This window comes from Leopardus geoffroyi, chromosome C2, assembly GCF_018350155.1.
Source record: "Leopardus geoffroyi isolate Oge1 chromosome C2, O.geoffroyi_Oge1_pat1.0, whole genome shotgun sequence".
Lineage (NCBI taxonomy): Eukaryota > Metazoa > Chordata > Mammalia > Carnivora > Felidae > Leopardus > Leopardus geoffroyi.
Window position 1 is genome coordinate 122,086,566 of NC_059333.1, and position 19,722 is coordinate 122,106,287.

The 19,722-nt window shown below is 45.1% G+C and overlaps 1 protein-coding gene across 5 annotated transcripts in view; it reads right to left on the reverse strand.

The window, feature by feature from the left end:
* LOC123611479 overlaps positions 1-19,281 on the reverse strand; it is a 52,177-nt gene extending 32,896 nt beyond the window's left edge. For 2 of the 5 annotated variants that reach the window (XM_045503447.1, XM_045503450.1), the window contains exons 1-6: positions 18,640-19,280; positions 14,569-14,797; positions 13,120-13,272; positions 9,388-9,536; positions 2,161-2,301; positions 1,636-1,766 (exon numbers count right to left, since the gene is read on the reverse strand). In XM_045503447.1, coding sequence (XP_045359403.1) covers positions 1,636-1,766; positions 2,161-2,301; positions 9,388-9,536; positions 13,120-13,272; positions 14,569-14,748 — 754 coding nt within the window. In that variant the 5' untranslated portion in view covers positions 14,749-14,797; positions 18,640-19,280. The other 3 variants (XM_045503448.1, XM_045503449.1, XM_045503451.1) reach the window with 3 other exon arrangements.
* Positions 19,282-19,722: the final 441 nt, after the last annotated feature.

A 19,722-nucleotide genomic window follows, 5' to 3' on the forward strand; every position in this document is an offset into this window, starting at 1 on the left:
ATTTTTGAGACAGAGAGAAACAGAGCATGAACAGGGGAGGGGAAGAGAGAGAGGGAGACACAGAATCTGAAACAGGCTCCAGGCTCTGAGCTGTCAGCACAGAGCCTGACGCAGGGCTCGAACCCACGGACCGTGAGATCATGACCTAAGCCGAAGTCGGACGCTCAACCGACCAAGCCACCCAGGCACCCCAAAGGTAGTCAGCTTTAAAACATGTCATAAATATGCATATTAGGGATCTATTAAGGGAGTAAGCAGCTGTTGTTCCTGTCTGTCCGGCATCTGTCCTTATCTGCTTACTTCTTTGGGGGACTGTCACTTCCCACTCCCCCACCCCCTCTGTGAATGGTGTGATTCTTGTTTGGCTGCCGTTCCTGTGCTCCACCCCTCCCCCAACGGGGTGTGTGGTCAGTCCCGGCCAGTTACGGTTTATCATGACCTGGGCTGTAGGGACTGGTCCAGGAGGTATGTATGTGGCCAGTGTGAGTCCTCCTGTGGGATCTGACCCACAGTCACTGGAAGACAGAGGCTCACACTTTCTGGCTGATTATAAGTCATGATGCTATAGCCCTGGGACAGCTGGTAGACATGTCAACAAGCCAGATGCAGAAGAAGGCTGGCTGCACCGGGGGAGAAGGCCAACCCTCGGAAGGGAAGTAGAGTCGAGAGCAGCAAACTCAGGGTCTCCTGATGACATGGTCTGAGCCCCTGAACTCGGCTATCTCTGAAGGTAGCTATGAATGTCTAGTTATGTGAGCCAATAAACCCCTATTTACCTTTAATTCTGTTTGGGTTGCTTTCCCTTTTAACTGAAAGAGTTCTGATTAACATGCTGTACAAGTCCCCACCGCTGCTATAATGAACGACCATAAACTTAGTGGCTTCTAACAATAGGAGTGTATTACCTTACAGTTCTGGAGGTCAGAAGTCCAAAATGGGTCTCACAGTCAAGGTGTTGGGGGACTGCGTGACTTTTGGTGGCTTTGGGGAAGAATCTATTGCCCTGCTCCTTCCAGATCCTAGAGGCCACCTACATTTCCTGGCTGCTGGCCCTTTCCTCATATCACTCCAACCTTTCCTTCCATGGTCAACCTCCTCCTCTCTGGCTCTGACCCTCCTGCCACCTTCTTGCAAAGATCCCCTGATTACACTGGACCCACCCATATGATCCAGTATAAGCCCCCATCTCAAGGTCCTTAACTTTATCATATCTGCACAGTCCCTTTCGCCATGTGAGGTTAACACCAACACAGGTTCTGAGGACAAAGACATTGTTGGGGGTCCATTATTCTACTCTCATGCATACTCAGGAAGAAGAATTTCCACTGACCACTGGAAAGGTCCCTTTTTAAAAAATGCTTATTTTTGAGAGAGAGCACACGAACAAGCGAGGAGGGGCAGAGAGAGAGAGAGGGAGACACAGAATCCGAAGCAGGCTCCAAGCTCTGAGCTGTCAGCGCAGAGCCCGACATGGGGCTTGAACTCACGAACCATGAGATCACGCCCTGAGCCAAAGGTGGACACTTAACCGACTGAGCCATCCCAGGCACCCAAGGAAAGGTCACTTTAATCACAAAGCAGTTTCCTTCTTTAGGTGGTCCCAAAGAGTCTTGAGCGAAGTTCCCCAGCACTTACCCTGCAGCTGCTGAGGGGAGTTCCTGGTGTCTGGCTGGTCTTTCCCCTGCATCTCTGCGTACTCTGCTATGGGTCTGAGGAGAGCCAGGGCTCCAGAACACTGTAAGTAATTGCCATCAAGGTGCAGCTCACTGGGGAAGAGGTGAAATACACTGTTCACCTGATATTATTTTCACTTCCTCAAATTTGGATTTGAGGTCTTACCTCATAATAGACCTGGTTACAAAATAACAAATAATCATAATAGATAGCAGACCACATCGTCAAAAATAGACCTAGATATGTCATCGGGCCAAAGATATGCGTTTAGCATGTCACCCTTGATTCTTAAACGTAACTAAAGGATCTTTCTCTTGCAGTTAAGAAAAAGAAAACAAAAGTAACTAGACAGTAGAAAAAGATGACTAAAAACATCGTGAAAACTCAGGGGAATTCACGGGTTCGTAGACTCTGTAAACAAGCTGATTATACAACTCAAGACAGAACAGAGCCAGAAGCAGGAGGGGAGCAGGGGACACATCTCACCAAATGGAGCTCTGGCATATGATGGAGCCCAGCCGCGGCCCGTTTTGTGGCCCCAGACCACAGTAGCGCAGACTGAGGACTTGAAGCCTTTGGTTGTTCTCCAGGCCTGAGAAAATACCCTCAATTTCTTCATTTCCAAATCTAGAAAGAAATGGGAACAAATAGTGACTTTTAAAACCTATGTCACCTGTTGGATTATTCATTTTAAGGCACTCCCTGACCCCCCCAAGGCAGATCAGATTTTGCCGACCCCCACTTTGGGCTTCCACAGCGGGGGTGGCTACGGGGGTGGGCTGGGTGACTGATGGGGACAGCCTGCATGTGGAGGAAGGGGGACCCAGAGTTTGACTCATGGGCAAAGGGAGCAGAGCATGGTTTGAAATACCCAAAGGAGCAAATGGAGAGCAAGCTCTGGATCCTGAAGACAGGAGAGATTGCCCAGCTGACAGGAGTGGAGGGGTCTGAGAAGACTCCAGCAGCAGGAGGCTGTGTAAGAAGGGAGCCTTTTAAAGTACGTCCAGAGCAGGAGCGCCTGGGTGGCTCCGTCAGTTAAGCGTCCGACTTCGGCTCAGGTCAAGATTTCATGGTTTGTAGGTTCAAGCCCCGTGATGGGCACTGTGCTGACAGCTCAGAGCCTGGAGCCTGCTTTGGATTCTGTGTCCCCCTCTCTCTCTGCGGCCCCCCCCCCCCAGCTTGTGCTCTGACTCTCTCTCTCTCAAAAATAAACATTAAAAAAAAAAAAAAAAAAAAGTATGTCCAGAGCAGACTCAGGAAAGTTCAACCTCTTGGCCCTCCTTCCTGGCCCCATGCTGCTCCTCGCCTTGTGCCACCCAGTCCTTGGAGTTTGCAGAGAGAAGGCACAAGCATCATGCCAGGGAATTTGGAATGTCAAGGGATGACCTTTCCAATAAGGTGAGTCGTATTAACAGAAACAACTTCTTAAATTTACTAGTTTATCCAATAAGTAATTACGGTGGGCAGCTACTGTGGTGGGTGTGGGGGTGTAGCTGTGTATGAGAAAGAAGGACATCCTGCCTGGTGGACTTCACAGCCTCAGGGAAAATAGGAGGAAAGAACTCCAGTCCCCCAGTAACCTGCCATTTCACCAGTGGTGATTCCCAACCACCCAACACTGATAACTCCAGGCATCTTGGCAGCAGCAGGATTTCAACTATTAAAATATGGTGTTAACATATTAAACAATTAAAATATGGTGTTTTCTAAAGAGGAGGATTCCCTCTTTCTTCCTTCTCTCCCCACCAATGGAGGAGCTGGAGTCTAGAGGGTTCTCAGCAGTGGGACTGGGTGTGTCTAGTGCAGTGTAGGAAGCTGGGAGACTCCCAAGTCAGTCTTCAGTCACTGCAGGGTGTCCTGAGGACACTGGCTTTCTGCTGTCCTGTGTTAGGAGACCGTGACTCAGGCTCCTCCAAGCTTTTCAGAAACATGGAGAACCTCCAGAGATAGTCCTTCTCCTCAGCTTTTGCTGGAGACTTGTCCACTGTCACCACCAGGGCCCTAATAAGACCCTAGTTCTTAAAGCAGCAAGGGGTAAACGTGCCCTCACATATAAAGGGAGACCTATAAGACTCGTGACTGATCTCTCTTTTGAAACTTGGCAGGCCAGAAAGAATTGGCAGAGATTTTCAGTGTGCTAGACAGAAAAAATATGCAGCCGAGAATCCTTTATCCAGCAAGTCTGTCATTTAGAATAGAAGGAGAGATAAAGGTCTTCCCAAACAAACAAAAACTGAAGGAATTTGTCACCACTAAACCAGCCCTACAAGAGATCCTAAGGGGGACCCTGTGAGACAAAGTACCAGAGACATCACTACAAGCATAAAACATACAGACATCACAATGACTCTAAACCCGTATCTTTCTATAATAACACTGAATGTAAATGGATTAAATGCGCCAACCAAAAGACATAGGGTATCAGAATGGATAAAAAAACAAGGCCCATCTATTTGCTGTCTACAAGAGACTCATTTTAGACCTGAGGACACCTTTAGATTGAGAGTGAGGGGATGGAGAACTATTTATCATGCTACTGGAAGCCAAAAGAAAGCTGGAGTAGCCATACTTATATCAGACAAACTAGACTTTAAATTAAAGGCTGTAACAAGAGATGAAGAAGGACATTATATAATAGTTACAGGGTCTATCCATCAGGAAGAGCTAACAATTATAAATGTCTATGCGCCGAATACCGGAGCCCCCAAATATATAAAACAACTACTCATAAACATAAGCAACCTTATTGATAAGAATGTGGTAATTGCAGGGGACTTTAACACCCCACTTACAGAAATGGATAGATCATCTAGACACATGATCAATAAAGAAACAAGGGCCCTGAATGAGACATTGGATCAGATGGACTTGACAGATATATTTAGAACTCTGCATCCCAAAGCAACAGAATATACTTTCTTCTCGAGTGCACATGGAACATTCTCCAAGATAGATCATATATTGGGTCACAAAACAGCCCTTCATAAGTTTACCAGAATTGAAATTATACCATGCATACTTTCAGACCACAATGCTATGAAGCTTGAAATCAACCACAGGAAAAAGTCTGGAAAACCTCCAAAAGCATGGAGGTTAAAGAACACCCTACTAACGAATGAGTGGGTCAACCAGGCAATTAGAGAAGAAATTAAAAAATATATGGAAACAAACGAAAATGAAAATACAACAATCCAAACGCTTTGGGACGCAGCAAAGGCAGTCCTGAGAGGAAAATACATTGCAATCCAGGCCTATCTCAAGAAACAAGAAAAATCCCAAATACAAAATCTAACAGCACACCTAAAGGAAATGGAAGCATAACAGCAAAGGCAGCCTAAACCCAGCAGAAGAAGAGAAATAATAAAGATCAGAGCAGAAATAAACAATATAGAGTCTAAAAAAACTGTAGAGCAGATCAACGAAACCAAGAGTTGGTTTTTTGAAAAAATAAACAAAATTGACAAACCTCTAGCCAGGCTTCTCAAAAAGAAAAGGGAGATGACCCAAATAGATAAAATCATGAATGAAAATGGAATTATTACAACCAATCCCTCAGAGATACAAGCAATTATCAGGGAATACTGTGAAAAATTATATGCCAACAAATTGGACAACCTGGAAGAAATGGACAAATTCCTGAACACCCACACTCTTCCAAAACTCAATCAGGAGGAAATAGAAAGCTTGAACAGACCCATAACCAGCGAAGAAATTGAATCGGTTATCAAAAATCTCCCAACAAATAAGAGTCCAGGACCAGATGGCTTCCCAGGGGAGTTCTACCAGACGTTTAAAGCAGAGATAATACCTATCCTTCTCAAGCTATTCCAAGAAATAGAAAGGGAAGGAAAACTTCCAGACTCATTCCATGAAGCCAGTATTACTTTGATTCCTAAACCAGACAAAGACCCAGTAAAAAAAGAGAACTACCGGCCAATATCCCTGATGAATATGGATGCAAAAATTCTCAATAAGATACTAGCAAATCGAATTCAACGGCATATAAAAAGAATTATCCACCATGATCAAGTGGGATTCATTCCTGGGATGCAGGGCTGGTTCAACATTCGCAAATCAATCAACGTGATACATCACATTAACAAAAAAAAAGAGAAGAACCATATGATCCTGTCAATCGATGCAGAAAAGGCCTTTGACAAAATCCAGCACCCTTTCTTAATAAAAACCCTTGAGAGAGTCGGGATAGAAGGAACATACTTAAAGATCATAAAAGCCATTTATGAAAAGCCCACAGCTAACGTCATCCTCAACGGGGAAAAACTGAGAGCTTTTTCCCTGAGATCAGGAACACGACAGGGATGCCCACTCTCACCGCTGTTGTTTAACATAGTGCTGGAAGTTCTAGCATCAGCAATCAGACAACAAAAGGAAATCAAAGGCATCAAAATTGGCAAAGATGAAGTCAAGCTTTCGCTTTTTGCAGATGACATGATATTATACATGGAAAATCCGATAGACTCCACCAAAAGTCTGCTAGAATTGATACATGAATTCAGCAAAGTTGCAGGATACAAAATCAACGTACAGAAATCAGTTGCATTCTTATACTCCAATAATGAAGCAACAGAAAGACAAATAGGAAACTGATCCCATTCACTATTGCACCAAGAAGCATAAAATACCTAGGAATAAATCTAACCAAAGATGTAAAGGATCTGTATGCTGAAAACTATAGAAAGCTTATGAAGGAAATTGAAGAAGATTTAAAGAAATGGAAAGACATTCCCTGCTCATGGATTGGAAAAATAAATATTGTCAAAATGTCAATACTACCCAAAGCTATCTACACATTCAATGCAATCCCAATCAAAATTGCACCAGCATTCTTCTCGAAACTAGAACAAGCAATCCTAAAATTCATATGGAACCACAAAAGGCCCCGAATAGCCAAAGGAATTTTGAAGAAGACCAAAGCAGGAGGCATCACAATCCCAGACTTTAGCCTCTACTACAAAGCTGTCATCATCAAGACAGCATGGTATTGGCACAAAAACAGACACATAGACCAATGGAATAGAATAGAAACCCCAGAACTAGACCCACAAACGTATGGCCAACTCATCTTTGACAAAGCAGGAAAGAACATCCAATGGAAAAAAGACAGCCTCTTTAACAAATGGTGCTGGGAGAACTGGACAGCAACATGCAGAAGGTTGAAACTAGACCACTTTCTCACACCATTCACAAAAATAAACTCAAAATGGATAAAGGACCTGAATGTGAGACAGGAAACCATCAAAACCTTAGAGGAGAAAGCAGGAAAAGACCTCTCTGACCTCAGCCACAGCAATCTCTTACTCGACACATCCCCAAAGGCAAGGGAATTAAAAGCAAACGTGAATTACTGGGACCTTATGAAGATAAAAAGCTTCTGCACAGCAAAGGAAACAACCAACAAAACTAAAAGGCAACCAACGGAATGGGAAAAGATATTTGCAAATGACATATCAGACAAAGGGTTAGTATCCAAAATCTATAAAGAGCTCACCAAACTCCACACCCAAAAAACAAATAACCCAGTGAAGAAATGGGCAGAAAACATGAATAGACACTTCTCTAAAGAAGACATCCGGATGGCCAACAGGCACATGAAAAGATGTTCAGCGTCGCTCCTTATCAGGGAAATACAAATCAAAACCACACTCAGGTATCACTCACGCCAGTCAGAGTGGCCAAAATGAACAAATCAGGAGACTCTAGATGCTGGAGAGGATGTGGAGAAACGGGAACCCTCTTGCACTGTTGGTGGGAATGCAAATTGGTGCAGCCGCTCTGGAAAGCAGTGTGGAGGTTCCTCAGAAAATTAAAAATAGACCTACCCTATGACCCAGCAATAGCACTGCTAGGAATTTATCCAAGGGATACAGGAGTACTGATGCATAGGGGCACTTGTACCCCAATGTTCATAGCAGCACTCTCAACAATAGCCAAATTATGGAAAGAGCCTAAATGTCCATCAACTGATGAATGGATAAAGAAATTGTGGTTTATATACACAATGGAATACTACGTGGCAATGAGAAAAAATGAAATATGGCCTTTTGTAGCAACGTGGATGGAACTGGAGAGTGTGATGCTAAGTGAAATAAGCCATACAGAGAAAGCCAGATACCAAATGGTTTCACTCTTATGTGGAGCCTGAGAAACTTAACAGGAACCCATGGGGGAGGGGGAGGAAAAAAGAAAAAAAAAAAAAAAAAAGAGGTTAGAGTGGGAGAGAGCCAAAGCATAAGAGACTGTTAAAAACTGAGAACAAACTGAGGGTTGATGGGGGGTGGGAGGGAGGAGAGGGTGGGTAATGGGTATTGAGGAGGGCACCTTTTGGGATGAGCACTGGGTGTTGTATGGAAACCAATTTGACAATAAATTTCATATATTAAAAAAAAAAAAAAAAAAAAAAAAAAAAAGACCCTAGTTCTTTAAAGGGGACTTTGTGTTGCTGTGGTCCCATTTGTCAGGCATGAATCATCTCTTTCACTTCACAGCCCACTGGCCTTCTGAGTACAGGACCCTACCTGGCTCCAGAAGAAGAGTCACAGAATCAAAGACTTGGGAAGTGGACGAGATCACCTCATAGGTCAGAGAGGTTGCAGGACCTACCCCGCATCACACAAGCAGCTTGAAATTATTTACGGATGGCAAACTATAGACCCCCCAGCAATCTAGTATCACGGATCAGAAGTGGGCTCCGATTCAGCCAGCTAGATTCACATCTAGGCTCTATCCCTAAGAGGTGAATGCCTGGAACAAGCCAATTAATCCCCTGAGTCTTTGCTCATCTATAGTCAAGGGACAGAAATGATAAACATCTGTCATATATCATACGTCCATATGTAACGGTATATATCTATCTATTGTCGGGAGAATAAATGAGATAATCCATGTGCTGTACTTGGCACACAGCGCTCAATAAAAATTAGCTGGTATTATCATTATTATTATTACTCCCTGACTCTCTCCTGACAGCCTGGTGCCATAGCCCTCGAAAGACTTCCTCTTTCTTCCCTAGCACCACACCTCTCCTCCCACCTCCTCTGCTGGTGAATAATGACTTGTCCCTTAGGGAATCGTGGTTTCCCTTATCCAAACCACGACTAAAATTTATACAAACCCGGCACCTGGGTGGCTCAGTGGGTTGGGCATCTGATTCTTGATTTTGGCTTAGGTGTGATCCCAGGGTCATGGGATTGAGACCTATGTTGGGCTCCACACTGAGCATGGAGTGTGCTTGAGATTCTCTCTCTCTCTCCCTCTCCCTCTGTCCCTCTTCCCCATGTACATGTGCTCTCTTTCTCTGTAAAAAATAAAAAAATAATTAAAAAAATTTATACGGACATCCTTTGTGATCTACCTTCCGTTATACATAATCAAGAGCATATCTCCTCTCTTCCACTATACAGAGGACTTCCTTGGACAGTGGCATTGCTTTATATATATTTGTATCTTCTTTAGCACTGAGCACAGTGTCTTGCAAAAACAAGCCATCAATAAATATTTGTTAAAAGAATAAATGAATAAGAAGGAAGGAAGAATCCTTTTGAGAACCCTGACATTTACTCAGAAACATTAGTTCTAAGAATGTTTTTGAGTTGTGATGACCTGATGAGCCACAAGGAACCAGGACCCTGAGCTCCTTATCTTTGCCTCTCTCAGCAGTCAGAGCCCTGAAGGAACTCTGCCTTCCAAACTCACCTGCAGTAATCCAGGACAAGAGAATGCAAATAGCTGCATGGCAGAGCCCTGCCCAGTCTCTGGAGAGACCACAGATCCATCCTGCAGTCAATGAGTTCCAGGGTGGTAAATGGGCAGGTGGTACGCCCCTTCAATTCCAGAAGTGAAGCCTAAGAACGTGAGGTGAGAAAGGGCTTACACAATGAAGACAAATATGCTCTGTGTTTTAATGTTTCTTAAAAGTTGATTACATTCTTAAATGTTTCTTAAAAGTTGGGGTTAATTACCCCAACATTTTTGCCTTTAAGACAACTTTCCAATGTCCAAGGAGAAAGTGACATGAAGATAAAATAATTTCCCTTTAAAAGGAAGACTCTAGGGGCACCTGGGTGGCTCAGTTGGTTAAGTGTCCGACTTTGGCTCAGGTCATCATCTTGCGGTCCGTGAGTTCGAGCCCCGCGAAGGGCTCTATGCTGACAGCTCGGAGCCTGGGGCCTGCTTCGGATTCTATGTCTCCCTCTCTCTCTGCCTCCCCCTCACTCATGCTCTGTCTCTCTCTCTGTCTCTCAAAAATGAATATATGTTAAAAAAAATTTTTTAAAGGCAGACTACGAAGAATTAAATGGGAAATGCTGCTCTGTGATGAGATATACTGCAGCATATCTTTTTAGATGCTGTGGGCTGAATTGTGTCATTCCCCTCATTCATACGCCGAAGTCTTACCCCCTAGTACCTCAGAATGTGACTGCATTTGGAAAAAGGGTCTTCAAGGAGGTATTAATTTAAAATGAGGTCACTAGGGTGGGCTCTTACCCAATATGACTGACTTTCTTATAAGGAAAGGATATTTGGACACAGATACGTATAGAGAGGGAGGCAACATGAAAACACAGGGAAAAAGTGGCCATTTACAGGCCAAGGAGTGAGGCCTTCAAAGACGCCAACCCTGCTGACACCCTGAGCTCAGACTTCTAAGCCTTCGTAACTGTGAGAAAAGAAATTTCTGTTGTTTAACCCTTGCAATCTGTGGTACTTTGTTATGGCAGCCCCAGCAGACTAATACAGATGTTGATACTCTAACCAACAAATTTATTTTCCTATGATTGTATGATAGGGAGATAGGATAAAATAGGCAGAGAAGGAAAGGTTAGGACCTGAGGTCCCTGGGTGGGGTAAAAACACATATTTTGGAACAATGCTGGGAGTATCTGACCACAGCAAACTCGCTCAGGCATAAAGTTCCTCTTAAGAATGTAACAAACACCACCTACTGCCCTTCAGGTTCCCCTCAGGAATTGGACAATCAAAATACCTAACGAAACTAAATAAACCATAAAATTTATGTTATCTGAGGGACAGTAAGACCTCTCTGACTCCTCACACAATGGAATGAAGCCAATCTGGAAGGGACAGCCCAGCACCTAGAGCTATCCAGCCAGTAAGGGTGGAACCTGACAAGGAATGAGGGGGAAGGGGAGGCGGCATTGACCAAAACCTTAAAAAACAAAGACCCTTGCCTATAGTTGGGGGTAATTATTTTCAAATGCTCCCTCTCTGCAAAAAGAGCTTTCCTACTATTCTTACTTTCTGATCTTATACTTTTGCCTGCTGCTCATTTTACTCTGTGTCCCCTTCTTCATTCCTCAAAGCGACAAGGAATCCTGGGTATTGAGGTAAAAAAAAATCCTGTAACAGTTGTATTTTTTTTAGTAAAGAACTATCACTATGCCAATCTTCTTACAATTAGGCAAAATTATAATAGTTAAATTATCTCCTAAACAAGTGATAGCCATTATTACAGATATTAGGATTTTTTTTTTTTAATGTTTGTTTGTTTTTGAGAGAGAGAGACAGAGAGAGAGAGAGAGAGAGGGACTGTGAGCAGGGGAGGGGCAGAGAGAGAGGAAACACAGAATCAGAAGCAGGCTCTAGGCTCTGAGCTGTCAGCACAGAGCCCGACGTCGGGCTTGAGCTCATGAACCTTGAGATCATGACCTGAGATGAAGTCGGACGCCCAGCTGACCGAGCCACCCAGGTGTCCCCAGATATTAGCATTTAGAGGTCTACGCAGAACTAGACTGTGTAAATTCAGCAATGAGGTGCTTTTCATGGTGAAGCCACAGGACCGGGGGCAACACATGAACATTTGGAACCATCTCAAGTTCTCTCAGTCTCCTGAATGGAGAGATCTATGGGAAGGCCATTTCTTGTGGTAACAGGATTCCAGTGACAATTAAATCCCTACCTAACTGGAGAAGGTATTTAAAGCTATAAATCACAAAGGCCACCTTTTAGCAATTAGAATCACCACAACTTAAGGATTTCTTCAGTTCATCATTTAAACCTAAAAGAGGCTTTGGTGGGGTTTGGAGGATTTAGGGTTTCTTGAGGTAATGACATGTTGGTCAGAGATAACATTCCAAATTTATATGTCGGTTGAGAATATAAAAGCCCTTGCAGCCTTAACTATAGAGAGCTGGTGCTTGAGGCCTCTTTAATGAGAAAACACCTAGTTTAAGTGCTGGGTTGGATTTCTCAACCTGTGTTTCTGACCAAGGAGGCAATGTGGCATGTCACTGCCTATGGTAACACTGGTCTGTGCAAAATAGGCTCTTGACCACGTCCTAAAGATCTCGGCCAGTGGTTTACAGTGTCACTCCCTGGGGCACCAGTACTGCTGTGGGCAAGACCACAGCCATCTACCACAGAATTCCTCAGCAGCCTCCAGGTGACCAAGAGGGTTACATTTTAAAGAACTGTTAAGGATCACTTTTTTTTTTAACGATCACTTTTAATATGCATGGATGGACAGCATTCTATTCCTGCTTAAATGGACTGACCCTTTTAATAAAAACAACTAAAAATTCTGGTTCTGTATTTAAGATAACTTTTTAAAATTTATTTTTAATTGTGGTCAAATACACAATAAAATTTACCATCTTAGGGGCACATGGGTGGCTCAGTCAACTAAGTGTCCAACGTCAGCTCAGGTCATGATCTTGCGGTTCGTGGGTTTGAGCCCTGTGTCGGGCTCTGCACTGACAGCTCAGGGCATGGAGCCTGCTTCAGATTCTGTGTCTCCCTCTCTCTGACCTTCCCCCACTTGCTCGCATGCTCTCTCTCTCTCTCTCTCTCAAAAATAAACATTAAAAAATTTATTTAAAAAAATACACATTGTTTTGGGGCACCTGGGTGGTTCAGTTGGTTAAGCATCCCACTCTTGATTTAGGCTCAGGTCATGATCTCATGAGTTTGTGATATCAAGCCCCACATCAGGCTCTGTGCTGACAGCGTGGAGCCTGCTTGGGATTCTCTCCCTCTCTCTCTGCCCCTCTCCTGCTTGTGTTCTCTCTCTCTCAAAAAAAAAATAAATATACATTTAAAAAATACATGTTTTTTTAAAGAAAAGCTTGTAGGGGCACCTGGGTGGCTCAGTCAGTTAAATGTCCGACATCGGCTCAGGTCATGATCTCACAGTCCGTGAGTTCAAGCCCCGCGTTGGGCTCTGTGCTGACAGCTCAGAGCCTGGAGCCTGCTTCAGATTCTGTGTCTCCCTCTCTCTCTGACCCTCCCCCATTCATTCTCTGTCTTTCTCTGTCTTAAAAATAAATAAACATTAAAAGAAATTTTTAAAGAAAAGCTTATAGCATATCAGTCAATAACCAAATGAACTATAGCTGGAATACAGATACATTATGTTTATATTCAATTTTAAGTTTAATTGAAGGAATATTTTTAAAACGCATGACTCACCAGTCTGGCAATCTCTGGGTTACTCAGCTGAAGGCCCCAGATACAGATCTCCTTCCCCAGCAGGTAACACTCATCTCGAATTGTCATGAGCAAAGGTCCCAAGGAAATTGGCAGGATGCTTGGTGGGGAGTCATCAGGTCTTACAAGCATAAACTGGAGTGTCAGAAAAAAATTACAGGTGGGAATCACAAAGACATGTCCATGCATCTGAATATGTAGGAAAAGAATATTGTCATTAGACAACATTAGAACATTTAAAATAGTAATTAACCTTGGATCACATGTGCATTGGGGTGGTAATTCAACAAAAACTTATGGAGTTCCTGCCATACGCAAAGCCCCGTGAAAAATCTCACAGGGCAGTGATTTTTCCAATAGGTTACTACCCATTATTGGGTTAGGAAATAAATTCAGCAGGCTGTAACCAGCTTTTTTTCTTTCTTGAATGAATGAAATAGAAGAGAAATTATCTGAGTGTACCCTATATAGTAAAGAATAAACATATCATGAGACTTTTATTTTAGTGATGCTCAAAATCAAAACGGAGACCCAACCAAAGCAACCCACCCGACATAAACAGCCCCTGTAGTCTTATGATTCACTCCAGTACTTAATATTGGGTCATGATGTTAACTGTATTTCTTCTTCTTCTTTTTTTTAATGTTTATTTATTTTTGAGAGGTGGAGTAGGGGCAGAAAGAGAGAGGGAGGCACAGAATCTGAAGCAGACTCCAGGCTCTGTGCTATCAATGCATAGCCCAAATCAGGGCTCAAACTCACGAACCACAAGATCATGACCTGAGCCAAAGTCAGACACTTAATTGACTGCGCTACCCAGGCATCCCAAAGTTAATTGTATTTCTGACAGTGATTGTAATTTAAAATGTTTAGAAAACATTGCTGAAGGGACTATAAATTTGAACAAGGCTTATAATTAACTCTTATGATTAAGTAGTGGAGGTTAATGATAAGAAGTATAGAATACAAATAAAGTAGTAATTATTTTACCATAAAACGATGGCTCTGAGAAGCTCCTGAATTTGGGATGAGCAGGGAGGTGTCTGGGGGAGTCCAGAGAAGCAACGCAAAGGAAGGAATTAGAAAGACCTAGGGAGAGGGGCAGTGATGACAAAAATGGTGCTTTTGAGCTGGGCTTTCCAGATGTAGAGTGGGAGGGGCAGGTTGGCTATTCCAGATGTAAAGTGGTATGAGAAAAGGCAGGCCTGCTGCAGGACTGGGATGAGTAGATTTGGAGGTAGGAGGAGGAAGGCAGAAGTACTGAACATAGCCTGGGTACCGGAGGCAGGCTTTGGACTTCATTCAGGCAGGAAGCAGAGGGGATGACACCACCAGTTTGGGCTGGAGAGTTCTGAGGACCCATGTTCCTAAGGAGTAAACCTTAGTCAGTTCCTTTCAGAGAAGAGTAAGAAGAGGAGGCCACACACTCACTTTCCTGAGAATCTGTTCGTTGTTGATGCTGGTTTTCAAGTCCTGTTTGATGGCTGGACACACAGATGTCTGAGTCTGTGCACAACGCTTCTGATAGGTCTTCAGGAACTTTTGAAGAATTGGAACGATGGGCAGGGGTGTTTCTTTAGTTTTTTGTTTTCCTTCTTTCTCTCTTGGCATTGTCTTACAGGGTTAGATTCCATATGGATTCTGAAAATTGTAACTTGCCCTGAAACCCAATACATACAAGTCTTTTTAAGGAGCAGATCACACCTCCCCCACTAAAAATTGGCAAATATTGCTGCACACCCTTCTCTGAAAATTTTAAAGTGCCTCATGTATCTTAAAATGGGAGTCGAAAATCAACATAGAGACAGTTGAGCAGAATTGTTCAATTTCCAATCTCTATATTCATGGATTCATGTTCTTTCTTCTAGATTCTTTAAAATGGGGGCAGAACCCATGGAACTCAGTTATAAAGGAATGCAATTAATAATGGTGGGCATTAAATATTAGAAAAGACATACTGATTTTAAAATGGCATAGTTCTCTTTATAGACATACTTCCTGGAGGCAGCATATCCATAGTGGTTAAGAACATGGGCTTTGAAGGGGAACAAGACCAGGATCTTAGTTTTGTCTCTACCCCTTGACTCACTGGCTTTAGGTACTCTATGAAGCTTTTTCAAGCCCTATTTCCCCATCCGTAATATGGATTATGGTTGTCACAAGGATTGAGTAAGGTGAATTTATAAAGCACTTAGCATAGGGAGGCCTGGGTGGCTCAGTGGGTTAAGCGGTCGACTTCAGCTCAGATCATGATCTCACTGTTCCTGGGTTTGAGCCCCATGTCTGGCTCTGTGCTGACAGCTCAGAGCCTGGAGCCTGATTTGGATTCTGTGTTTTTCTCTCTCTCTTCCTTTCTCTCAAAAATAAGTAAACACTGGGGCGCCTGGGTAGCTCAGTCGGGAGTGTCAGACTTCGACTCAGGTCATGATCTCATGGTTCATGAGTTCAAGCCCTGAGTCGGGCTCTGTGCTGACAGCTCAGAGCCTGGAGCCTGCTTCCGATTCTGTGTCTCCCTCTCTCTCTGCCCCTCCCCCCGCTCATGCTCTGTATCTCTCTCTCTTTCAAAAGTAAATAAACGTTAAAAAAATTTTTAAATAAACATTTAAAAAAATAAATAAAGCACTTAGCACAATGCCTGGTATGCAGTGAAAGTGCTCAATAGGCTTTATTATTACTATTGAGGTTATTATTATTTTGTTGGGCACAGGAAACCACCCAATCAGTATTGATTTGTCCTTTCAATTATTCAGCCTTGAAAGGTCCCTCCACGTGACAATGCCACCAGCTAGACTCAAGGACCTGACTTTCACTGCCTGCCAACCTGTACTCACCAACGTTTGCCTCATATTTTTCCTTAAGCCCTTCTTTCCAGCTTGCCTCTTAACTCAGGCAAATGAAACCAGAAATCACCCCTCAGGGCATGGCGACTGCCCTGGCAACGCCTCCCACCGCCCCAGCCCACCCAGACTGAGCTAAACCCCCAGCTCGATGTGCAGATGGACCACAGAGTGACCTCTGGGATGATAAGCAATTACCTTTCCCTCATTTTAATACTAAAATTTCCCCCCAAGAAAGAGCCTCAGCCTCATTTACATAACATGCGATGTATGTATAGGCATGTTGCCTTCAGGCGCATGTGTGACCTTATGCCCACGTCTACATACCATGACAAGGCCTCCCCGACTAAACAGTCATCCTAACCCTAAACAAAAGGAACTTATTCACCCTATCCCTGGGAGTCACACTTAGGAAGCTATGTCCTGTGATCTCCTTATGTGCTGCAAATAAAGTTTACTTTGTGTGGCAGCTCCTCCCTGGTGTATCTGGGACTCCCCAAGGATCCAACTCACATTGGTTCGGTTACAATAACTTAAGGTAACAGTTGCAACTCTGAACTGCATTCATAGAGACAAAGGTTTATGGGAATTATTACAGACTTCCCATTTGGGAAAGTTTACAGATAGAGACTATCCAAAAATGTGTGTATTATGTTACATTAAAAGGGGTGCTCCTTTTGAAGCCTGGGAAGGGAAAGAAGTGACTTGCGCTGGCTGGGAACAGGACTGGGCCTGTTGGCTCCCCAAACTGTTTTTGGTAAGCATCTGGAGAGGGCAGCCCAGGCTTTGTTGCAAGAGGAGCCAGTTTGAATCCTGTGTCTGTCAATTATTAGTAGAGTGATTGGGGGTATCAACTTCACTTCCCCAAACCCCATTTTTTCCATCTGTAAAAATGGTGGGAAAATAAACTCTTTGGTATTTGTAAGGGTTTAATGCAAATTAAATGTAAAGTTTTCTCTTCAGTAACATGGGGATGTTGCTGATGATAAAGAACTCTTATGAGGAACAGGGGCGCCTGGGTGGCTCAGTCAGCTGAGTGTCCGACTTTGGCTCAGGTCATGATCTCATGGGTTCTTGGGTTCAAGCCCGCAGAGGGCTCTACGCTGTCAACACAGAGCCCGCTTCGGATCCTCTGTTCCTCTCTTTCTCTGCCCTTCCCTGCTTGCGCTCTCTCTGTCTCTCAAAAATAAATAAAAATAAACATCAAAAAAAAAATCTTAAAAGAAAAGAAAGAATTGTTATGAGGAATAAGGAATTCGTACATGATGGATGCTCAGAACAGAGCCTGGCACATGCTGAATTCTCAGGCAGGAAACCTGAGGCAAAGCGAGGGAAGTGATTTGCTTAAGGGCAAACACTAGTAAATGGCGCAGCGGGGATTCAAATTCAGGCAGCCTGGTTCCAGAGCCCAAATTCTTTTATTTATGTATTTACTTATTTATTAATTTATTATTTTTTTTAACGTTTATTTATTTTTGAGACAGAGAGAGACAGAGCATGAACAGGGGAGGGTCAGCGAGAAGGAGACACAGAATCCTAAACAGGCTCCAGGCTCTGAGCTGTCAGCACAGAGCCTGACGCGGGGTTCGAACTCAGGGACCGCAAGATCATGACCTGAGCTGAAGTCGGCCGCTCAACCGACTGAGCCACCCAGGCGCCCCATCCAGAGCCCAAATTCTTAACCACTGTAACATACCACCTAAAAGGTACTGCTACAGACTGAGGGTTTTTGTCTCCCTCTCCCCAAATTCATATGTTGAAGTCCTACCCCTAGTGTGATGGTGTATGAAGAGGGGGCCTTTGGAGATGATACGGGCCAGACGAGGTCATGAAGGCTGGACTCCCACGATGGGATTAGTGCCCGTATGAGAAGAGACACCAAAGAGTTTACTTTCTCTCCCTTGAAACGGCTGCCACCTACAAGCCAAGAAAAGGCTTCAAAATGAAACCTGCCTTAATGGACCTTGATCTTGGATTTCCCAGCCTCCAGAAGTGTAAGAAATAGATATCTGTTGTGTAGGCCACTGGTCTATGGTACTTTGTTAAGGCAGCCAAGCTAAGATTGGTACTGGAGAGTATCACTTACTGTTGACAATATGAGGTATTTCTTCCCAGCCTTCGCTGGGTATTTACAGGAGCACAAGCTTCACAGAGAACATGCTATGAATACTCCAGCAAGGCCCTCTGAAATCTTGAGTTTTTCTCTTACTATTTTATCACGAGCATTTCTTTGTCATTTTCATAGACAGTATTGTGGGGCCCAAGTTAGCAAGTACCTGGGTGCTCAAGGCCCGCCTTGACTGGCTGACTCCTAACGAATATTTACTGGAGGCCGAAGGGTAGGTGCCCCACCCCGTGCTAATGGTGACTCAGGGAGCTGGGGGCGTGGGGTGAGGGTTGCGGGGGAGACAGTAGGGGTAGGAGCGCCCACCCTTCCCGAGATAGAAGGGGAGAAGAGTGAGTCTGCGCTAGCCCAGGTCCCCCCCGCCCCCCACCGGAGTCCCAGGAGATAAGGAGCGGCAGGGGGTGGGGGGAGGGGCGAGGAGGGGCTGCTTTCCGCCCCCTCCTCCAGGGCTCCCGCTGCACGCCCCAGTTCCGTACCCCTCGGACCGAATGCCGACCCCCCACGCCGCCACCCCGCCGCCGGCCCGCGCCCCGCACTCACCCGGGCGCCGGGTTCCCGCGTCCCTCTCTGGCCGGCTTCCCGCGTGCGCCCCGCGCCATGGAGACGGCCGCCGGCGGGCGCGGCGCGGGGCGGGGGCTGGAGGGGGCGGCTCGCGAGGGGGCGGGGGGAAAGCTCCCTCCAGGGTTCGTGGGTGTGGGGTCTGGGCTCCGGCGTGGAGAGCTCCGAGTGTCCTCGCCGCGGGTCGAGGTCGACACAGCCAGTAGCGCTATGAGGGACGAGGTCTAGGAGGAGACAGAAGTTGGGGACCCGTGTGTGCCTGGCCGTCGGCAGGGCCTGGGGCGGGGCAGAGGTCGCCAAAGGTAGCTGCGTCCCACCCCAAGGCTGCACGCGGACACCCGCGAGGGGACTCTCCCGCCCGCAGCCCGCTTTCCTTTTGGAGCGGTTTCCCCTCCCCAGGCCCACGAGGAAGGGGACGCCAGGATAAAGGAGGCAGCTCAGGGCTGGGCTGTGACAGAGGTTTTTTTGGGGGGGGATGGGGGGAGATATTGAAGAGGCAAAGGGAAAGCAGTTGCAGTTAGGGAGTGGATGGGGGAGGAAAAAGGATTTTAAGAAATCTGGCTGTGGGTAGTGGCTTTGGGGCTTGTAAATACAAGGGCAGAGTAAAGGCCCCCAAAGATCTACATGTTCTAGTCTTGGGAACCAGTAAATTTCTTACCTTACATAGCAAAAACGAATTTGCAGATTGATTAAAGTTACAGACCTTGAGATAGGACTGTTACCTTTGATGGGGGGGGGGGGGGGGGAGAGGGCAGGGAGGAGGTGGTCAAGGAATCTAATCACCTGAGTCTGAGAACACATGGCCCAGAAAACTTCTCCCCTGTGGTCAGAGACATGCAATGAGAAGGACTCCAGTGGATGTTGTTGGCTTTAAAGATACGGGAAGGGGGATGCGAACCAAAGAATTTCCGCAGCCTCTGGAAGCTGAATAGCTGAGGGGCGCCTGGGTGGCTCAGTTGGTTGGGCGTCCAACTTCAGCTCAGGTCATGATCTCACAGTTTGTGAGTTCAAGCCTCGCATCCAGCTCCGTGCTGACAGCTGGAACCTGCTTCGGATTCTGTCTCG